General features: G+C 38.4%; 1 protein-coding gene across 2 annotated transcripts in view; it reads left to right on the top strand.

Annotated features, from left to right (window-relative positions):
* JAZF1 (JAZF zinc finger 1) overlaps positions 1-16,620 on the top strand; it is a 185,882-nt gene that overhangs the window by 153,428 nt on the left and 15,834 nt on the right. For both annotated transcript variants that reach the window (XM_005518914.2, XM_088066577.1), the window contains exon 3: positions 4,110-4,306. In XM_005518914.2, coding sequence (XP_005518971.1) covers positions 4,110-4,306 — 197 coding nt within the window. The remainder of the gene's footprint in view (positions 1-4,109; positions 4,307-16,620) is intronic.

The raw sequence follows: 16,620 nt of genomic DNA on the forward strand, positions 1-16,620 counted from the left end.
CTCCTCAATTCACCGCTGTTTATACATTTTGAGCCTGAAGCTGCAACGGTGTCCTTGGTTCTTAGGCTGAAAAAGGATTGTTTCATCCAACTACCCTGTGAAGAGAACTTGCTAACACTTTATATGAAGTTCAGAGTTATATACCAATCCAGTAGAGAACCTAGAAAATATGAAACCAAAACTTAAGCTGTCATTACTAGCTGGCAGTGGTATGGCACAGGAGAGGGTATGTTTGTTACTGTCAGGTAGTGCTGTACATTTTTTTTAAGCTTGTGTGCAGCTGGACAGTGTTGTGGAGCAATCCTGGGCTTGAGTCTCTGCGTGGTGTAATCTGCTTGTTTTGCAAGCTCAGAATTATCCCACTCCCTTCTCTTCCTGTGCACGTGGTAACTGGAGAACAGTAGACTCGTGATTGTGACACATCTTCTGTTGGTATATGTTTTAGAGACTAGATCATGAAGAAGCTCAATGTAGCGAATTAGTATTCAAATCCAACCAGGTAGCTGTGGTGCACCTTCTTCACTGTCAGTGTGAATGTCTGTGGACATGGAAGCAGAGCTGGCCCAAGCAGCTGACTTCTGCATCAACAAGATTTAGCAGTGAGGAAGAAGAGGAAAGGATACTTCATGTTCTGATGAGAACAATTAGGAATATACATTCTGAGGAGTAACCTGGGTTCTTTTTTTACTTTTCAGTTTACCTGCAGCTCAGTTCTATAACCCTTACCCTCAGTCTGGGTGTATGAGTCCAGAGCTCTCAAACTGCCCCAGCATTGTGTGTAGCATAGGTTTTATGATAAACTAACCCTGACATCATCACACAAGTCACACTGGGGCATGATCATGGAGTAGTGCTAAGAATATGTTCTGTTCATTCTTGACTCCAAAGCTTTAAGGGGTGACAAGTCTTAGAAATACCAGAAAAGTTTTGATTTGAAAATGCTTTTTTTGAATTTGAGCATAACCTCTGCTTTTTGTGACTTTTTTGCATTGGTAACAAGAGCTAGCGCTGTTTGTATTATATTGCCACCTATATGAAAGGTTGTGCAACACTTTCCATTATAAGACTGTTTCAGTTGCTTATGCTGCCAACATTCATCAGTTCGGGCTGAAATTTTCCATGCTGGGTGTCTCCTTCAGGCTGAATTTCTTGGGAAAGTTTCAATAAAAATACTTGAACCATTCCAGGGAATGAGAAGAGGGGGGGAAACTATATTTTGCTCATTTTTATTAAATTGCTGCAAGCATTTGATTCAGAAATCACTGCACCTACGTTTTTTGGAGCGGGGAGTTGAATAATTAGGAAGGTTGAAAGGGTGAGAAAAGAAAAAAATGGGTGTAGAAGAGATTTCTTTAGAAAGAGTTTGCTCCTGCCTGATGTTATGAACTGTTGGCAAGAAAGCACACAAACCCCATGCCTTTCAAAACAGGGTCAATGAATGGCTAGGAGCTGAATGATTCTCCTTGTTTCTCTGCACCTATATGATGTATTGGTTTGAGGGAGGGAGGATTATGATATGTAAACAAAATTGTATGCAACAGAAAAGGTGACTGAAATGTGCACAGTGGTACAACAAGAGGGCCAGGGTTATGAAGATAATAATTTGAAAATAGCAGAGGTAGCTTTGCTCAGCAAAGAGATGGATCTGAAGATGATGAGACAGACTATCAAGGAGATGTTTAACCTAAGTGGTCTTACAGCAGTCTTTTTTAGTTACAGTTCATTTCCTGTTTCCCAGACATCTTGTGCTTTTAAACAAGGCAGGGAAAATTGTATGCAGGTATGTAATTTAGAGACCAGTATTCAACCCTAATTCCAGCATATTTCATTCATGATCACTTGATGTTGTAACCGTAATGTACTTCCAACATGAAAATTAAAGACTTAGTTGGAAATGTCCTTCTGTATCCATCATTACAATGCTTATATTTTAAGCTTTGAAGAGCACTGCCATAGTCAGACACATGTATAATACTGCATTTTAGTTAAAAAATTGAAAAATGTTTTCTTTTAATCTGTTTAGACAAGTTTCATTTTCAAACCCACAGCACTGCCAGTGCTTCAGCAAACATGTATGTTCAGCAAACACTATTTGGATGTGGAAAGGTTAATTCCATATGTGAGATGTTGGAAACTGAACTTCTCAACAGACTCTGCCTTCCATTTCTCTCAGGTTCACAGTGTAGACAACAAATTACATTTTGGAATATACTTTACATGCTTAGCCCAAATGGGAATGAGTTAAGAGGACAGGGAGAGGGTTCAGTTAGAACTTCACATTTTCGTGGTTTTTATGGACTTCAACCAGAGTGGTTATAACTCAATATTATTTTAACATTGTTATTTGTGGCTGAGTTTACTAAAGAGCAACTTTCATGCTGCTGCTTTTAATATCTCACAGTTGGAATTATCTTCCAAGTTTTCAAGGATTTATAATGTTACCATAACATTTTCTTAAGGAATAAGGCTTCCCATCCAGAAGCAAGTGTACATCATAGTACAAATTGAAAAAAATAGTGAATTAGACATTTCCTAGTTAAAGGAAAGTGAATGTTTACTGAATGACCACTTTATTAAGGTACTTTTATTTATATTTTCTTGAATGAAATTTAGACTTCCTTTTGAGGACTGTTTTGTCAATATCATCTGCACGCTTGGTTGAAGAAGAGAAATTTAACACTCAACTGTTACTATGGATATCAGCATTTAAAATATTAACTTCATAAAAATGCCACATCTGGACTTGACATGATGTATTGTTGCCCCAGTTCAAAGAAGATAAGTTGCCATGTCACATACCTGTTTATTAATGTTTGTGTGTTGATGTTACTTATCATGGCAAAGATCCACTTATTAATGGCTTCATGGTATGGACAGACAGGATGCATCTTTATTGCTCTAATGCTACCTAAAGTTTTATGTCATAAGACCATGGTCAAATGCCTGGGTGTAACTTAACTTTTTATTCTGTACCATGTGTATTGTTTTTATTCACTGGCAGATGTAGTTTGTACTTCAGCCTCAAGGACAGAGGGCTGTACTGATGAGGTGATTTACTTTAACCTGTCTTAGGAATCCTTCAAGATATCCATAAGTATTAATGTATATCCATATGTAGTGGAGGGGAAAGACAAAGGATTAAAATGTCTCTCGAATGCTAAGTCACGAAGTCTGACTTGTAGAGATCCTGTTTTGGGGGAACCCCAACCTTTTCAAGTGAAGAGTTAATACAGGTGCCAGCAGTGATGCTTGGGATGTCATCATGAAGCAGCATCAGGTCTTCTGGTGTAACTCTTCGTGTATACTTGGAATAAAAGTGGTCTTTTTCAGTTCAGTTGTTCCTTTTTGAAAGGAATCAGAATAAAAGTGAAAAAAGCACTTTTTATTCCAGATGAGATATCCCATGCAGAAAGTTGCACTGGTGTAATTACAGCATTACTGGTGCACACTTTGCATCGTTCTGGTGGGATTCCCTCTCCGCACCCCACAGAGATGAACCTTGAGTTGCATTAGGGCTTCAACAGCCTTTACAGGGCTCTACAGAGAGACCTCACTTGGTTTTCAAAAGCTGGGAACTCCAGTTTTAGGAATTGAGATTTAATTAGACATCTTTTATGCCAGGCAACATTGTCTAAACCCCTTAGTTAAAGGATTTGATTATCCTATTGAAAATTGCGTATCTACACAAAGTAATTAGTTCTGTCCCTTTGACCTTCAGATTGAAGATCATTTGCTGCTAACGTTTTTCTCAGCTACTTTTTCACAGAATGATTGAATGTAGTTACTGTAAAGGACTGTGTACAATCATTATATTATTGTTTGTACTGCTAAGTTCTGGTTGGAGTTTAAAAAACTTCTGTGTTTCCACATGATGCAAGTATCTAATGTAAGTTTTATTGAAATCAGAAGGAAATGGCCCAGATGTTGAACACATAAAAGCTATTGATGGAGTTTGTATTCTGTAAATTTGTGTGTTGAAGAGGAACTTGTCATGGCTGAGTTTGAAACTCCATTGGGTCACTGAGGGCAAAAAATACTTAATCTTTACCTAAGGTTTGCTGGAGGACAGTGGTTCAAAGCTCTCATCCTCATTATTGTCCTTGTTCTAGATTTATGACTGATGCAGCTCGACGTGAGCAGGAGTCTTTGAAGAAAAAGATTCAGCCAAAACTCTCTTTGACTTTGTCAAGCACAGTGTCCCGTGGGAATGTATCTACTCCACCTCGCCACAGCAGTGGAAGCCTTACTCCTCCAGTCACCCCTCCAATCACTCCCTCCTCTTCATTTCGCAGTAGTACTCCTACAGGTAAGCACCTACACTTTAATTCATCCCAAATGAAGGGAGCAGTTTTGCCACGTGGCATTTGGAGAATTGAGTTACACTCATACTGAGGCATTGGGAAGAAGTGCCCTGAAAAATAAGACAGAAAAGCTTGTGCGATTTTACATTTGGTCAGCAGTCCCTAAAATGTGTTTGGGCATTTATTTCCAAATTCTTTGCTAAAGCAGAGAAGAACACTAACTTTAAATGTTGCAGCTGAAATTACTATGTGAAGAAACTGCTCTTTCTGGAAATGCCAATTGTGCAGAAGACCCCTTATGTACCAGTAGGAGAGCTCTGCCTATGGTACAGTGTCAGTTAAAGATTTTTTAAAAGTAGTCAGTATCTTCCCCCTTCCCCATGCCCCACCCTTTTTTCTTTTTTTGGTGGAGGAAAGTGGAATTCATAGTAAGTGGTCAGGGAGGAATGTTCTGCTGCTGTCATCATGTAGAAATTACTTTCATTAGGAAACTATGTTCATGAAAAGAAATAAATTTAAAAAGGTATCTATACTTCCTTCAAAAGCTAATATTCCAGTGGTTTTCCAGGTTATAAAAATCCTGAAATTTTTTTTTGCACTGATTAGAGTAACTGAAAATTTCTTGCTATCCTGAACCAGATCTCTTGGCCTAAGTCAGTCTGATTTACCTTAGATAGAGATCTTGTCAGATAATTCTGGTACACTTCAGACTAAATACCAGTATTTTCTTTGAAAAAGCTAAATGCATATAATAGGGCTATTCTATTCTGCAATAAATATGTTCAGTATATTCTCCATAGCAGGAAATCACATGAGCATCACTGCCCTGAAAAACTGTTATGCCACATGTTTTTTATATAGGCTATTTCATGTCTTAGTATTAATGATTAAATGGAAAAGTTGTAGCAATCCTTGAGATGCTCTGTCTGCAAGTTGTAAAGTATGTCCCTGGTTATGAAAAAGAAAAGCACATTGAGAAAAGCTAAATGATAAAGTCCTAATGTAATTCAGAAAATTTTAGATTTTCTTAATTATTTCCTGTTTGAAACAAACTGATTTATTTATTTGACATCCTACAGATGGCAAGGTGTTTCTTCTTTCTTTTGTTTACTTTTTGTACAGCTCCTCCTGGGAAGGCTAATTCATGATGTGGTCAGGTAGTATAACTTCACACATCCGTCAGCAATATTGGCTGGTGATTTACTCTTTGAAACATGTTCCGTCAAATACAAAAGAAAAAAACGTCAGCATCTGTCTACCAAAATATTTTTATTATTTATGTACTTTCCAAACTTTTAAAGTTAGTCAGAATGTTGTTTTACCTGCAGTTAAGAGAATCAGCTTGTTACAGCTGCATTTCTGCAAGTCCTGCCTGCCAGTTTATAAATAATACCAGCTTCCACTTTCTGCACCCTCCATTCCAAGTTCCCTTTTGGACCCCTGTTCCAAAGCTCGGGTTTGTAACATCCTTGTAGCAAAAAACACACATTCTTTCCTTAAGATTTCTTCTTAAATTTACTATTAACTGCATTGCATTTCAGCAGCCTTAACCCAGATTTTCCATTTTTCTCGTCTTAAAAGTTTTTCTGGACCTAAAGTTAGCATTGCCCTTTTTCTGATAACTGCAGTTTTTTTCCCAGTGTTTACTTGGTGTAGGATTTTTTCTAACTTAGATAGATGAGTTTCTCAGAGTTGTGCCATGGCTGAGTTTCTGTGGGTGCAGTGCCTGGAGAGGCAACCCAGTAGGGGTAGCAGACTAACTTTAGATATGCAGCTCACATGCCTTTTATTGGCCAATGCAAATCTTTTCCCCTCAAGTGCAAGTGTATACAGCAGTTGACTAGAAAGGTGACGTAACCAAGGGTAGTTAGGCAAGATCTGTTTCAGGGCAACAATTTAGAGTATGTAAATTGTCCTGCATTTCAGCCTCACAGTGCCCACACAGCTTTCAAGCCCTACAGGCACACCCTCCACTGCATCCAGTGAGAATGAAGAGTATTGCTGTATTCCTTCCATGCAGTCCTGTTTGATTTGTACTCCGAGAAAACTCTTGTTAATTCATCTTTGAATGCAGGTAAACGTGTATGTTGTGGTAACTTGAGAAATCCAAGAGGCTGTTTTTTAGGTTGCCTTATGCCCTGTATTTGTTATAATCCAAATATAACCCTTGTCCTCATCCTCCTTTAGACCTATACTTTGTCAAAAATGAAATGGGATTGCTTTGACCCAGTTAGTTCATGAAATTCTCAGAATGGCTGTTTCCCCTTTTATTGTCTCCTATCTCAGTTGTTGGATAGTTTGTGAGGGCTCAGCAGTGTGCCTGGCATTACTGTCACTGCCCAAGGTGGTGCCACTTCAGATGCCAGAGAGGAATCATCAGTCAGAACAGGCTGGTGAGGTGGAACACACGTTCCTTGGCAGAGAGTGTCTGTCACGTATAGCTTCTTGTCACTCTTGTTCAACGCAGAAAGCTAAAACCACACTAATCTTGAGTCCCCTTTTCCATGTGCTGTCCTTCCTTGTGGTATGCTGCTCATCTTGGCTTTCCCAGGGGTGTTAGTCTTGGCTTGGGTGAAGCCAGGAGCTGTGTGGATCCCAGTCACGTTTGTGCATGTCCTCACGGCGATGTCTTGTAACTTCACAATGTTTTTAACCTACTGCTGTAAGTTTTCAGCAAAGTGCAATTTCATGTAATGATCTCTCATCTGTGTATTGACCAGACTGAAACCCACTTAGCTTGTGAAACCTGATAAGAAGCTGTTCAAGGTGTTTTGGCTGCAGGGAGTGTTTGTTAAGTTTTACAGTAAAAATCTGTGCCAAAAGACTGTGGGGCCTCGTTCTCAGACAGAGCTGAGCAGCGTCCAGTCTGACACACATCGATGCTGTGAATGTTGCATGTGCACATGTAAGCACCTCCTGCTTCTTGGTAAAGGAGATTATTCATAGAGAAACAGAAATACTCAGCAGTGTGCCCTTTAAGGCTCTTCTCAGGTAATGAGATAGACGTGTATTTATCTTCAGATTCTGCATGTGTTAGTCCCCTGAAATGGCCCGTTTGTGGTTTTGGTGAGAAGCAGAAATGCAGCAGTTAATTTTCTATACCTCCCCTCCGTTCCCTCGGGGGTGACTGGCATATGCTCTCTGCTTACATTTGGCTTTTTGTTCCCTCTCCTATAACAAGTTTTCTCTTCTTCTTAAGACCTGCATCCTCTAATCGCTGCAGAAAGTTCGCTTTAAAAATTTGCTCCAGTTTTTATTTTAACAATAGTGTCTCCCAGGAGACTTTGTTTAGCGGGGCTTAAATGGTCTTGTTAGAGTTCACAGGCAGGATTTAGCAAAAGAAATGGTTTCCATCAGGAATAAAGGCTCCTTAGGGTGATAGGGAAATAGAGCAAAGTAGCACCAATGTACAGCTTATTTTGGAAAGATGTTAGCAGTCTGCAAATACTGAAATATCTCTTTATTTAAGAAACATTAAATTAAGTCACAAAAACTTATGTTGCTTTTATTTTTAAATGTCAATTTTAAGCCCACAAAACTAATGAAGTCTAGTTATGGATAAAAATGGGGCTGGCACTGAATCCTTAACATACGTTGTTAATTTTTGACTGTTTTCTTACATCTGTGTGGCTCACAGATGAAATTTCCACCCCTAACTTCCTGGCTTTTGAGTGTAAGTTAGAACATTGACATTCCTTTGAAAGTTATAATATCTCTTCATACTGAAAAGCTTTAAAAGAGATCCAGTGATAGTAACTTATTGGGAATTAATTATTAAAATAACCTGTTCCCAATTTTAGTTAGAAAAGTAATTCATGGTGATGAATCTCAGACTAAAAAGAATAAAACCACTTCTGCATTGAAGAAATGCCAAAAATCATCTGAAACCACTATTTTGTATTTGTTTATTATTTTCCTTTATATTTATGACTTCTATTTTTTTTTTTTTTTTCAACTATTCCAGGCTTGGAATAATAAATTTCAGCCTGGAGTGAATTTTTTGCCTTCCTATAAATTCTAAAACAAGAGTTTAATACCACCAACTGGCTTTTTAATAGTTCAGCCCTAAGTCTTGTGCCCTCCCACCTTCCCCTGCACACACACACACAAAAAAAACCAAAAACTCTGGAGTACTTGAAAACCTCATGCTTAGCATTTCATTTTGCTCTGAAGAAGCTGGCTCTCAGACATCCTTTCCTGTTTATTTTTTTTTTTTAATTTTAATAGATTACACGTTATAACATTTATGCAGTTTTAATAGGTTTATAGACCTATTTACTGCCTGATCATTGGGGCAGTGGATGGCAGCCAGTCCTGGCACCAAGGGTTGAGGATGCTGTGGTTGCCTGGAACAGCTGTGGCCATTTCTCAGCCCTTCCACTTGGGGAGGAGATGAAAGAGTGCAGTTTTCATGGGTGGTCATAGGCTGACCCCATGAGAGAATTGGCAAGTCCCATTTTGATTTACAGCTGTCATTTGAGTAGGTGACTATTGGTTTTTCTTATTAATTAGGATAAATGCCTTTCTGGGGAGTCATATTTGTTCAGACACTTTTGATTGATTGCATTTGAAAGTTTTTACCTTACATAAATGTGTCAGACTTCCTTGAAATTTCCACCAGTCCAGTCTCAGTATTTATGAATGTTACCCCATTTTCTTCCCACAGAAAGTACCTAACTTTTCAAATTCTTTATTTTATTTTTCCTTTCTAGTAAAACTTGAAAGTAATAAATCATTTTAATCTGGAATAAAAAAAATCCTTTGTAGGATTTGCCTTAACCTTTAAGAAGTCTAAGATCTAAACAGTGATATTTTAATCAAATATGCCTAAAAATTCAGCAAAGTAATGTTAAGATACTTGAAAAAAATATTACTGAGGCTATCAAATTATTACTATTGATGTAGAAATTATTACATTTACCATCTGAGGATGCTATCTGAATGATGCTTTTGTAGATTTACAATAACCTAGTAATTTTGTAGACATGTAGAGCATATTCTAAAACTGAAAACAAGATTGCTTTGTCAGTAGTCCTAAAGCTGCACTATTTCAGTCAGAACACACTGTGTGAAATGGGCCAATTTTTGTCTAATAAATCATACTAGTGGTGAAACACGACTTAATATAATATGTCATACTGTAACAAAGTGAAATTCGATTAATTTTCAATCAAAAGAAAAAAAAAATCTGGTCTTCCCCTCGTGTCTTATTTTCAGAGCCTGGTGTAATTAAGAGTACTCTTTGTACCTAGAGTGATTGCATTCTTAAATGTTTGCAATAGTTTTAAATATTTTTGTGTTTGATTCAGGTTTAGGTAACTAAATTAAAGAGAATTATATCCCATTTACATCATTAGGGAATAACTTCTAAGAGTGATTATTTTCTAAAAGGTACGTGTAAATTTTTACTCAGTAAAATTAATAGATCCTAAAAGCTCAGACTCTTACTATCTTCTCTAATTCAGATGGAATTTGTTCAGGATTCAAATGCTACTACTGTCAAAACAGTGACCAAAAAATTACAGCTGCCTTCTGTGTTAACAAGTGTTCATGCTGCTGATGAAATAATTTAGAGCATCATTGTTCCCTCTATGGGTGACTAATTTACAGGGGAGGGGAGTCTGCGTGTTACAACAAAGGAGCTCCTTTCTCTACCTACCAAAGGCAGCTGGGACTTAAAAACTGATCTGTAAGGATCCACCTTACTTCTGGTCCATTAAGGAGCTGTCTGTTGTGGAAGCTCTGACTTTGAGAAGCAAAACACTCACTGTGTGGCAGTTAGTGACTTTTCCCAATAAACCTGGTTATCTCATGTACTGTTACCTCAATGACACGAGCTATCATTCCTGTAATTCTGCTGTATAGCATTTGCCTTTATGGATAACTCATGAAGAAATCCCACGGGCCTCCTCTTGAATCTGTTCCCTTTTCTTTTCCAAGAATGCAAAAGCTGAAAGAAAACCACCCATTGTTTGCTAGTAATAGCAACCAAAACCACAATAGTAACCAGCCTTTGGAATTGGGCATTGGAATAGAGTAACAGGCATATGCTGGAAACTAATATGGTTTAGATTCTAGATGTGAGTTTCGTTTTTTTTACTTTAAGTTGTTTAAAAAATGCGTTGTTGTAATGTAAAAGCTCATTCCTCTTCATAGGTATCAAAGCAGCTAACATTTCAGTAGAGTTTCCATATGTCAGGCTTTCAACAATGAAGTAATCATATGGCAGAGACAGCTGTTGCACAGAGAGCTGGAACAGCACATTAAACAGAATCCAGCAAGAAAAAGAGATCTGCTCAGCTGAACTACTTTGTGAGTCTGGAATGAACAGCAGAGATGTAAAATAATAGGGTTATTTTTTGTTAGTTTGTTCCCCCCACAAATAAACTGAAGACTTACAGGAGGAGGAGTCAGATGCTCAAAACTTTTTGTGTTGATGGATATGCTATTAATATGTAGCAGAATTAAGCTGAATTTATTGCAGAACTGCTATTTATAGCAGAATCTGTTTGGCTGCTGTCAGCAGGTGGCATTTCTGAACTCCATGTTAGGTTGAATCAGAGCAGACTATGAACCATTAAATCTGCTGTTCAGCTGATAATCCTCAACATGTTTGGGCGATGAAGATTTACTCCGTATTGCTACAGCTAGAGAGATACTGCTCTTTTGTGGTGGGCTTATTTCTTTAAGAAAAGTGCACTGCAAAATACTCCTTGATTAGATCTTAAGGGAGCTTGAAATTAGACTTGGGAGGACAAATGAGTGGAAACAAGTACACATTGATGGCATTTTGAAAATCACGCTACAAATTCAGGTCACGCACGCTTCGAGCACATGATTAATGTTTAGCACCTAATGCTAAGGAAGTAAATGCTGCCTGACTTGGAGCATATAAAAAGTGCTTTGTCAGACTGGAATGGAGTATTCACCACTTGTAGAGTTGCAAGCTCAAGAATTTATGTAGTCACAAAAAGCCAGCTTTAGCCGTTCACTTCAAAAATTCTTTACCTGTGTTAGCATACGGTAAATGCTTAAATTTAATTATTACACTTTATGTTAAAGTAGCCTAGTATCATGCAGATGTAGTTGAAAAAATAATGAAAAGTAGAAATATTAAATAAAATCCCAAGGCTGTTGTATTAAATTGTTGCTAAGAAGTGGGCTAAGAGTGTTACATTTTTGTGTGTTTGACTTACGGGGTGTCCAGCACAGTAAAGCACAAATCAACCAAGCTCTGTTGCAGCTTGAAAAAACAGACTTTCAGATGTCTGAGGAACCATCTCATTACTTGTTCAGAACTTTCTACTTGTTTAATTGCTTGGTCAGAGACTGAAGAACTTTTATGCTATGTTTTTATTAAAAATTAGATATATGGACTCACTCTTGGGTAAACACTATGGGCAAATAAATAAGCCATACTTCACAAAATGAAGACCAAATTCAGTTCTCCAGCATAATGAATGTTTGAATACATTTGATATTTCAGACCTGCAAGGTAGGAAGAAAATCTGTGTTAAAATATCTTGTGAAAACTGAATTGTGGTCCCAGACAAAATTGCCTTCTGAGGTGCTTCACTGTTGCCAGGTTTTCTCGTTTCTGTGTAGATGACAGAAGAGAACTTTATTGGAGCCAAAATGGTTCCATCTAATTGCAGGTCTGGGACCATATATTAATCCTGCACAGTAACTAATATTGTACATATAATTGCCCAGCATTTAGCAGTCTGAGGCACCTATTCTAACTGAGCCTTATGGGTGTTCTTGTAAAAACATAATGAAAAAAATAATGAATGATGTTGTGCAAAACAGTTGATCAATGTATGACTTAACTATAGTTATATGTGTGTGCTTAAATATGGTATGAGATTTTAACACGAGCTTTTGGCTGAAGTCATGACTAAGCATGAACAATTAGAGAAAGCTGTAGTAGTTTCCAGTTTCTACTGTAAGGAGTAAAGCTACAATAGAAGGTTTCTAATAACAATGGAAAATAGTAAGTAGAAGCGCAATTATTTGCTATAGGGGTTTTCTTAGAACACGTGGGATTTGTTCCCACAGCTAAAAGATGTTTTTTTCAGAGCTAGATGTTACATCCAATTTTAGGAAACCAGGCTGTAAACTTGCATATTTAGCTCTTTCTTCAGTAATCCAAAGTGAAAAATGTTCAAGTGTTCATCACTGTGCTTGGCTAAGTGCTTCAGAAATTGATTTTTTTTCTTTCCTAGCAGTCATCATCTGTCAGATGACTGTCTGGCTTCCTTTAGAGAGACTAGACTGTGTATTAACCTGGTTGCTCAGTGACTAAACCAAACCAAAAGAATTCTGTTCCCAGAACATACTGAGACTTGGAGAATCTGCAGAGCAGAGATAATTCCATATTGTAGGCACAGCAACAGTGTTGTCATGTCTTGTAGCTCCGAATCAAACAGCTTGAAATTATCCTGAAGACCAAGACATGAATATGGTCAAACCTGCATGTGTTTTTGACCTCTTGCTGTGCGATTACCTGGGTACCTGCTCTGCAGTTTGGCTGAACCCTAAAAGGAGGAAGGATGGGAGCTGGCCCACTTTGATGGCTGTGTCTCTTAGAAGGGAGGTCACAGTGTCTTTTTTTTACCTCCTAGGCAAAACCAGAGTCGTAAGGACTTGCAAACCCCGGCCCTGTTTGCCTTACAGGTGTGATCTGGTTTGTTTTACAATGTGTTTGGGACCCCTCAAAGTGCACACAGACCAGGTGAATGAGGAGTGTTGGTTAAGGCTGCAAGGACTACAGGGCTGCAAGTCCATGACTCCAGTTCTTTCGGGTCCTGTAGCTTTGGGGTACAGATCCTGGAGGATTTCTGCAGGGCTGTGCAAGACAAGCTGACATGACCCATGAGTGTCTTTAATTTTTCAGAGATTTGGTATTTCCAGTAATCCAACCCTATAAACTTGTAAAGATGGAGCAAAATCATGGAGATTCTCCTGGAACTAAACTTTCCTATGGTTTGCATAAAGATATGCTATGATAACCACCCCCCACCCCCCACCCCCCCCGCTTAGTCCTTTTTCAGCTCCATCCTAAACTAATTCATAACTTAAATACAAGAAGGTCTACACTATATATTCACAAAAATGGTATTATTTTAAAGTGGTGCTTCTAACCATTTAAATTGCTTTTAAAGTTAAAAGGACAATTTTAAGTGTATATAGAGGAAAGTAAGACTGATATGAAAAATGGGGCTTCACTGTGAAGGGAAATGTTGACTTTTTGAATCAAGATTCCTTTCAGCTTTTTGCTGCATTTTCTATTTTTCTTCATTTTCCTGCTTTATGGGTGCATTTTCATTATCATTCTGTTAAATTTCTGATTTGCTCTTTAACTTGGCAGTAAAAATGTGTTGAGCCCAGTTTGCTAGAAAAATATCTTCTGAGAAGATTAGCTCAGTTGTCAGATTTTGTACTTTCTACTAGAATCCTGAATCCTGCCAGAGGAAAAGGCACACAAAAACTTAACACTACCTTTTATTTCATCTCCTTCACTACAGGTAGCTTTACATGTAATCTCCTGTGTGTTGTACTTCATCTTCCCAGCCCCTTCAGAGCATTCTTGTTTGATACAAACATAAATTGCACCAGCAATTGTAAAGCTACTGTGCTGTAGAATTGTATTTTAACTGCACATACCTGTAATTAATTGTATGGGAATTTTCACAGTAGTCTCCCCAAGGAACAATTTAATTGAAAAGCAACCGAGTTGTCTAGACTACAGCAACTCATAAAATCATCACTAGTTTTGGGGTTTGAGCTACAAAGCAGCAATAGAAACATGGCTTGTAGATTTAAAGTACTTCCAAGCACAGGAACTGTTTTATAATCCCCATCATAGTAGTCTACCCTGGAAAACTGTTTTTAACAGGGTCAAGAACAAAAAATGTACAATAAGCTTGAAAGTAAAGATTATCTCTGTGTTAATTTGTGATAGGATAGGAATTTTTGTGTACAGGTACACCCATGACACATAGACCTATCTTCCTCCAAATGTGTAAAAAATACGCATTTTGTAGAAAGCACATTGTGTCTGCCTTTCACAGCTTGTGGCACAACTGGTTTAACATAGGGATAGTGTGACACTCAAAAAGTTACTTCAGCAGCTCTGGGTAACAATGATGCCATTCATGTTTCATGATCCTGTGTTTATACTGCAAGGGCAAATTGGTGGAAGGATTTTTATTTATTTATTTGCTATTTGGCTTTGTAAGCAATCTGCTAAGTATCTTGAAAATTGCTAGCTGAAAACACAAATGTTTTTCTCCAAGTTAGAAACAGTAGCGGCCACATGGAGCTTTTAGGTGTTTATTTAAATTGTGTGTGTGTGTGTATATGCACATACAAACTTACACATATACATATATGTGTATCACACTGCGACATTAAATGGGATTTATCTCTACCAGTGCAGTACCTCAAGGACTGAGAAAATTAGTCCATGTCCCCCGGTGTTGTGTGTCTGCACACTGACAGTAGTGTTATGGTTTAGCAGAAGAAAAACCAGACTCATTTAGGCAGCACTTCAGTGTGCTGGAGATGATGAAACTTAAGCAAATGTTTGAGTTTTCCTTGCATTATGGCCAAAGAAAATCAGAAGTAATAGAAAGCAAGGACTAACGTACCATTTCACACTTGATGACTTATAACCCAGAGAGGTTTATTTCACAGGGGAAATGGTGTATCATGAGCTGATGTTAGCCAGTACAAAATTATGTAACATTTTAGGAAAAACAGGGTTCTTTGTAGCTTTTATGTATTTCCAAGTGAACTAAAAACCATGAAACGTTTGTTGACCCCCTGAAACCACAAGATCCTCTTGTCTTTTTAGCGCTTGTGGCCTGGCAGGTGGAAGACACCGCCCTAATTCTTGCTGAAGATGAAGGTTGGTGCTTTGTCCTTGCTAGCATGGTCTCCCTGTTGAAAGGTTTTTCCATACAGGCAGTGCCATTCACAACAATTTCTGAGCACTTCTGCCTCTAATGTCGAAGGAGACAAGAAGCCAAGGAGCAATGAAAAATAGCAATTTGAGAAGTACTTTGATTTCAGCCCAGTGATACTCCAGCTGAAACTACTCACACCTGCTAACATACATTTTGTAGACCTGATTGAAACAATGATAGGCACAAAGAAAGGTTTGTGACAGCATTACAGGCACAGTGCAAATTTTATTTTATCAGAATCTTTGTCTTTAAAAATGAGAGAGGTGATATGACTCCCCACTAAATATGTTCTTACACGTGGGTTAATTTCTTTCTGAGGAACACAAAGTAGGATTAATAAAAAAAAATAACAGCTCTTTCCTGTAGATTTTTTTGTGTTGTTAAAATGACAGAAACCTTGATTCTTGCTCAGTAGTTGATAGCCATTTTAACGCTTACTGGTAATTCTCAGTCTTAGGGATAGCTCTCAAATCATGCTGATGGTGTTTCTTAAATCTAGATGGTCAGAGCTTCAAAAGAAGGCAGATAGAGGTGGTCAGTGTATATTGATGCAGATTAAATCCTCCTGTCTCTTCAGTGTGTTGAAGTGGAGAATCTGCCATTGCCTCCCTTGTCGCTGGTCAGGGGTTTGTAGCCAGCCCTCTTGGGGCTCATAAACATGAAATTTCCTCAGCCCAAAGTTGCTGAAAAAGCACTGAGTTGTCTTGCACCTCCACGGCTCCTCCATGCGCTGCGCCGGGGCTGACGTGCATGCTGCAGCCCATTCACACAGGAGGGGCTGGGGAGGCCCAGGAGCATCTTGGAAATCCCTGCCTGGCCAGATCCTGCTGAAATCAGCAGCACTCCTGGTGTGCAGTGCAGGCTGTACCTGCACAGGGATAGTGATGGCTTGGGGGGAGCCTGGTGGCAGCTCAGAGCATCCGTGCGGGATTTGCACGCTGGTGAAGGCAAAGGCGCGGCAGCCAGGGTGGGGAGGGACCTGTGTGCATTAGCAGTTTTATGACCTGCATTGTAAGTGGCTGGATAGCTTTTGTACAGCTGTAAAGCATGTATAAAACATGTCTCAAATGTATTTTCATGGCTTCATAAAGTGTAGGTCATTTAGGTAGGTACTTTTTATTGTAATCCTTTATCTTCAACGTGGAACTGTTTCCTGGTACCATTTCTTTTTATTTCTCTTTTTTTATAAAATGGGGTGAAGAAGAGAAAAGAAAAACTGCTCTTTCGTTATATGCATCAAGAGAGTCCTTAAGTACAGTAATAGTGCCCTGAACTTGCATTTCTGTATGTCTAACCTCGGAATGCAGGCCTAGCAACTAAAAAGCCAAAATAACATTAATTATGACTGT

This window comes from Pseudopodoces humilis, chromosome 1, assembly GCF_049639895.1.
Source record: "Pseudopodoces humilis isolate 2021_Gansu_Grassland_sample_001 chromosome 1, ASM4963989v1, whole genome shotgun sequence".
NCBI lineage: Eukaryota > Metazoa > Chordata > Aves > Passeriformes > Paridae > Pseudopodoces > Pseudopodoces humilis.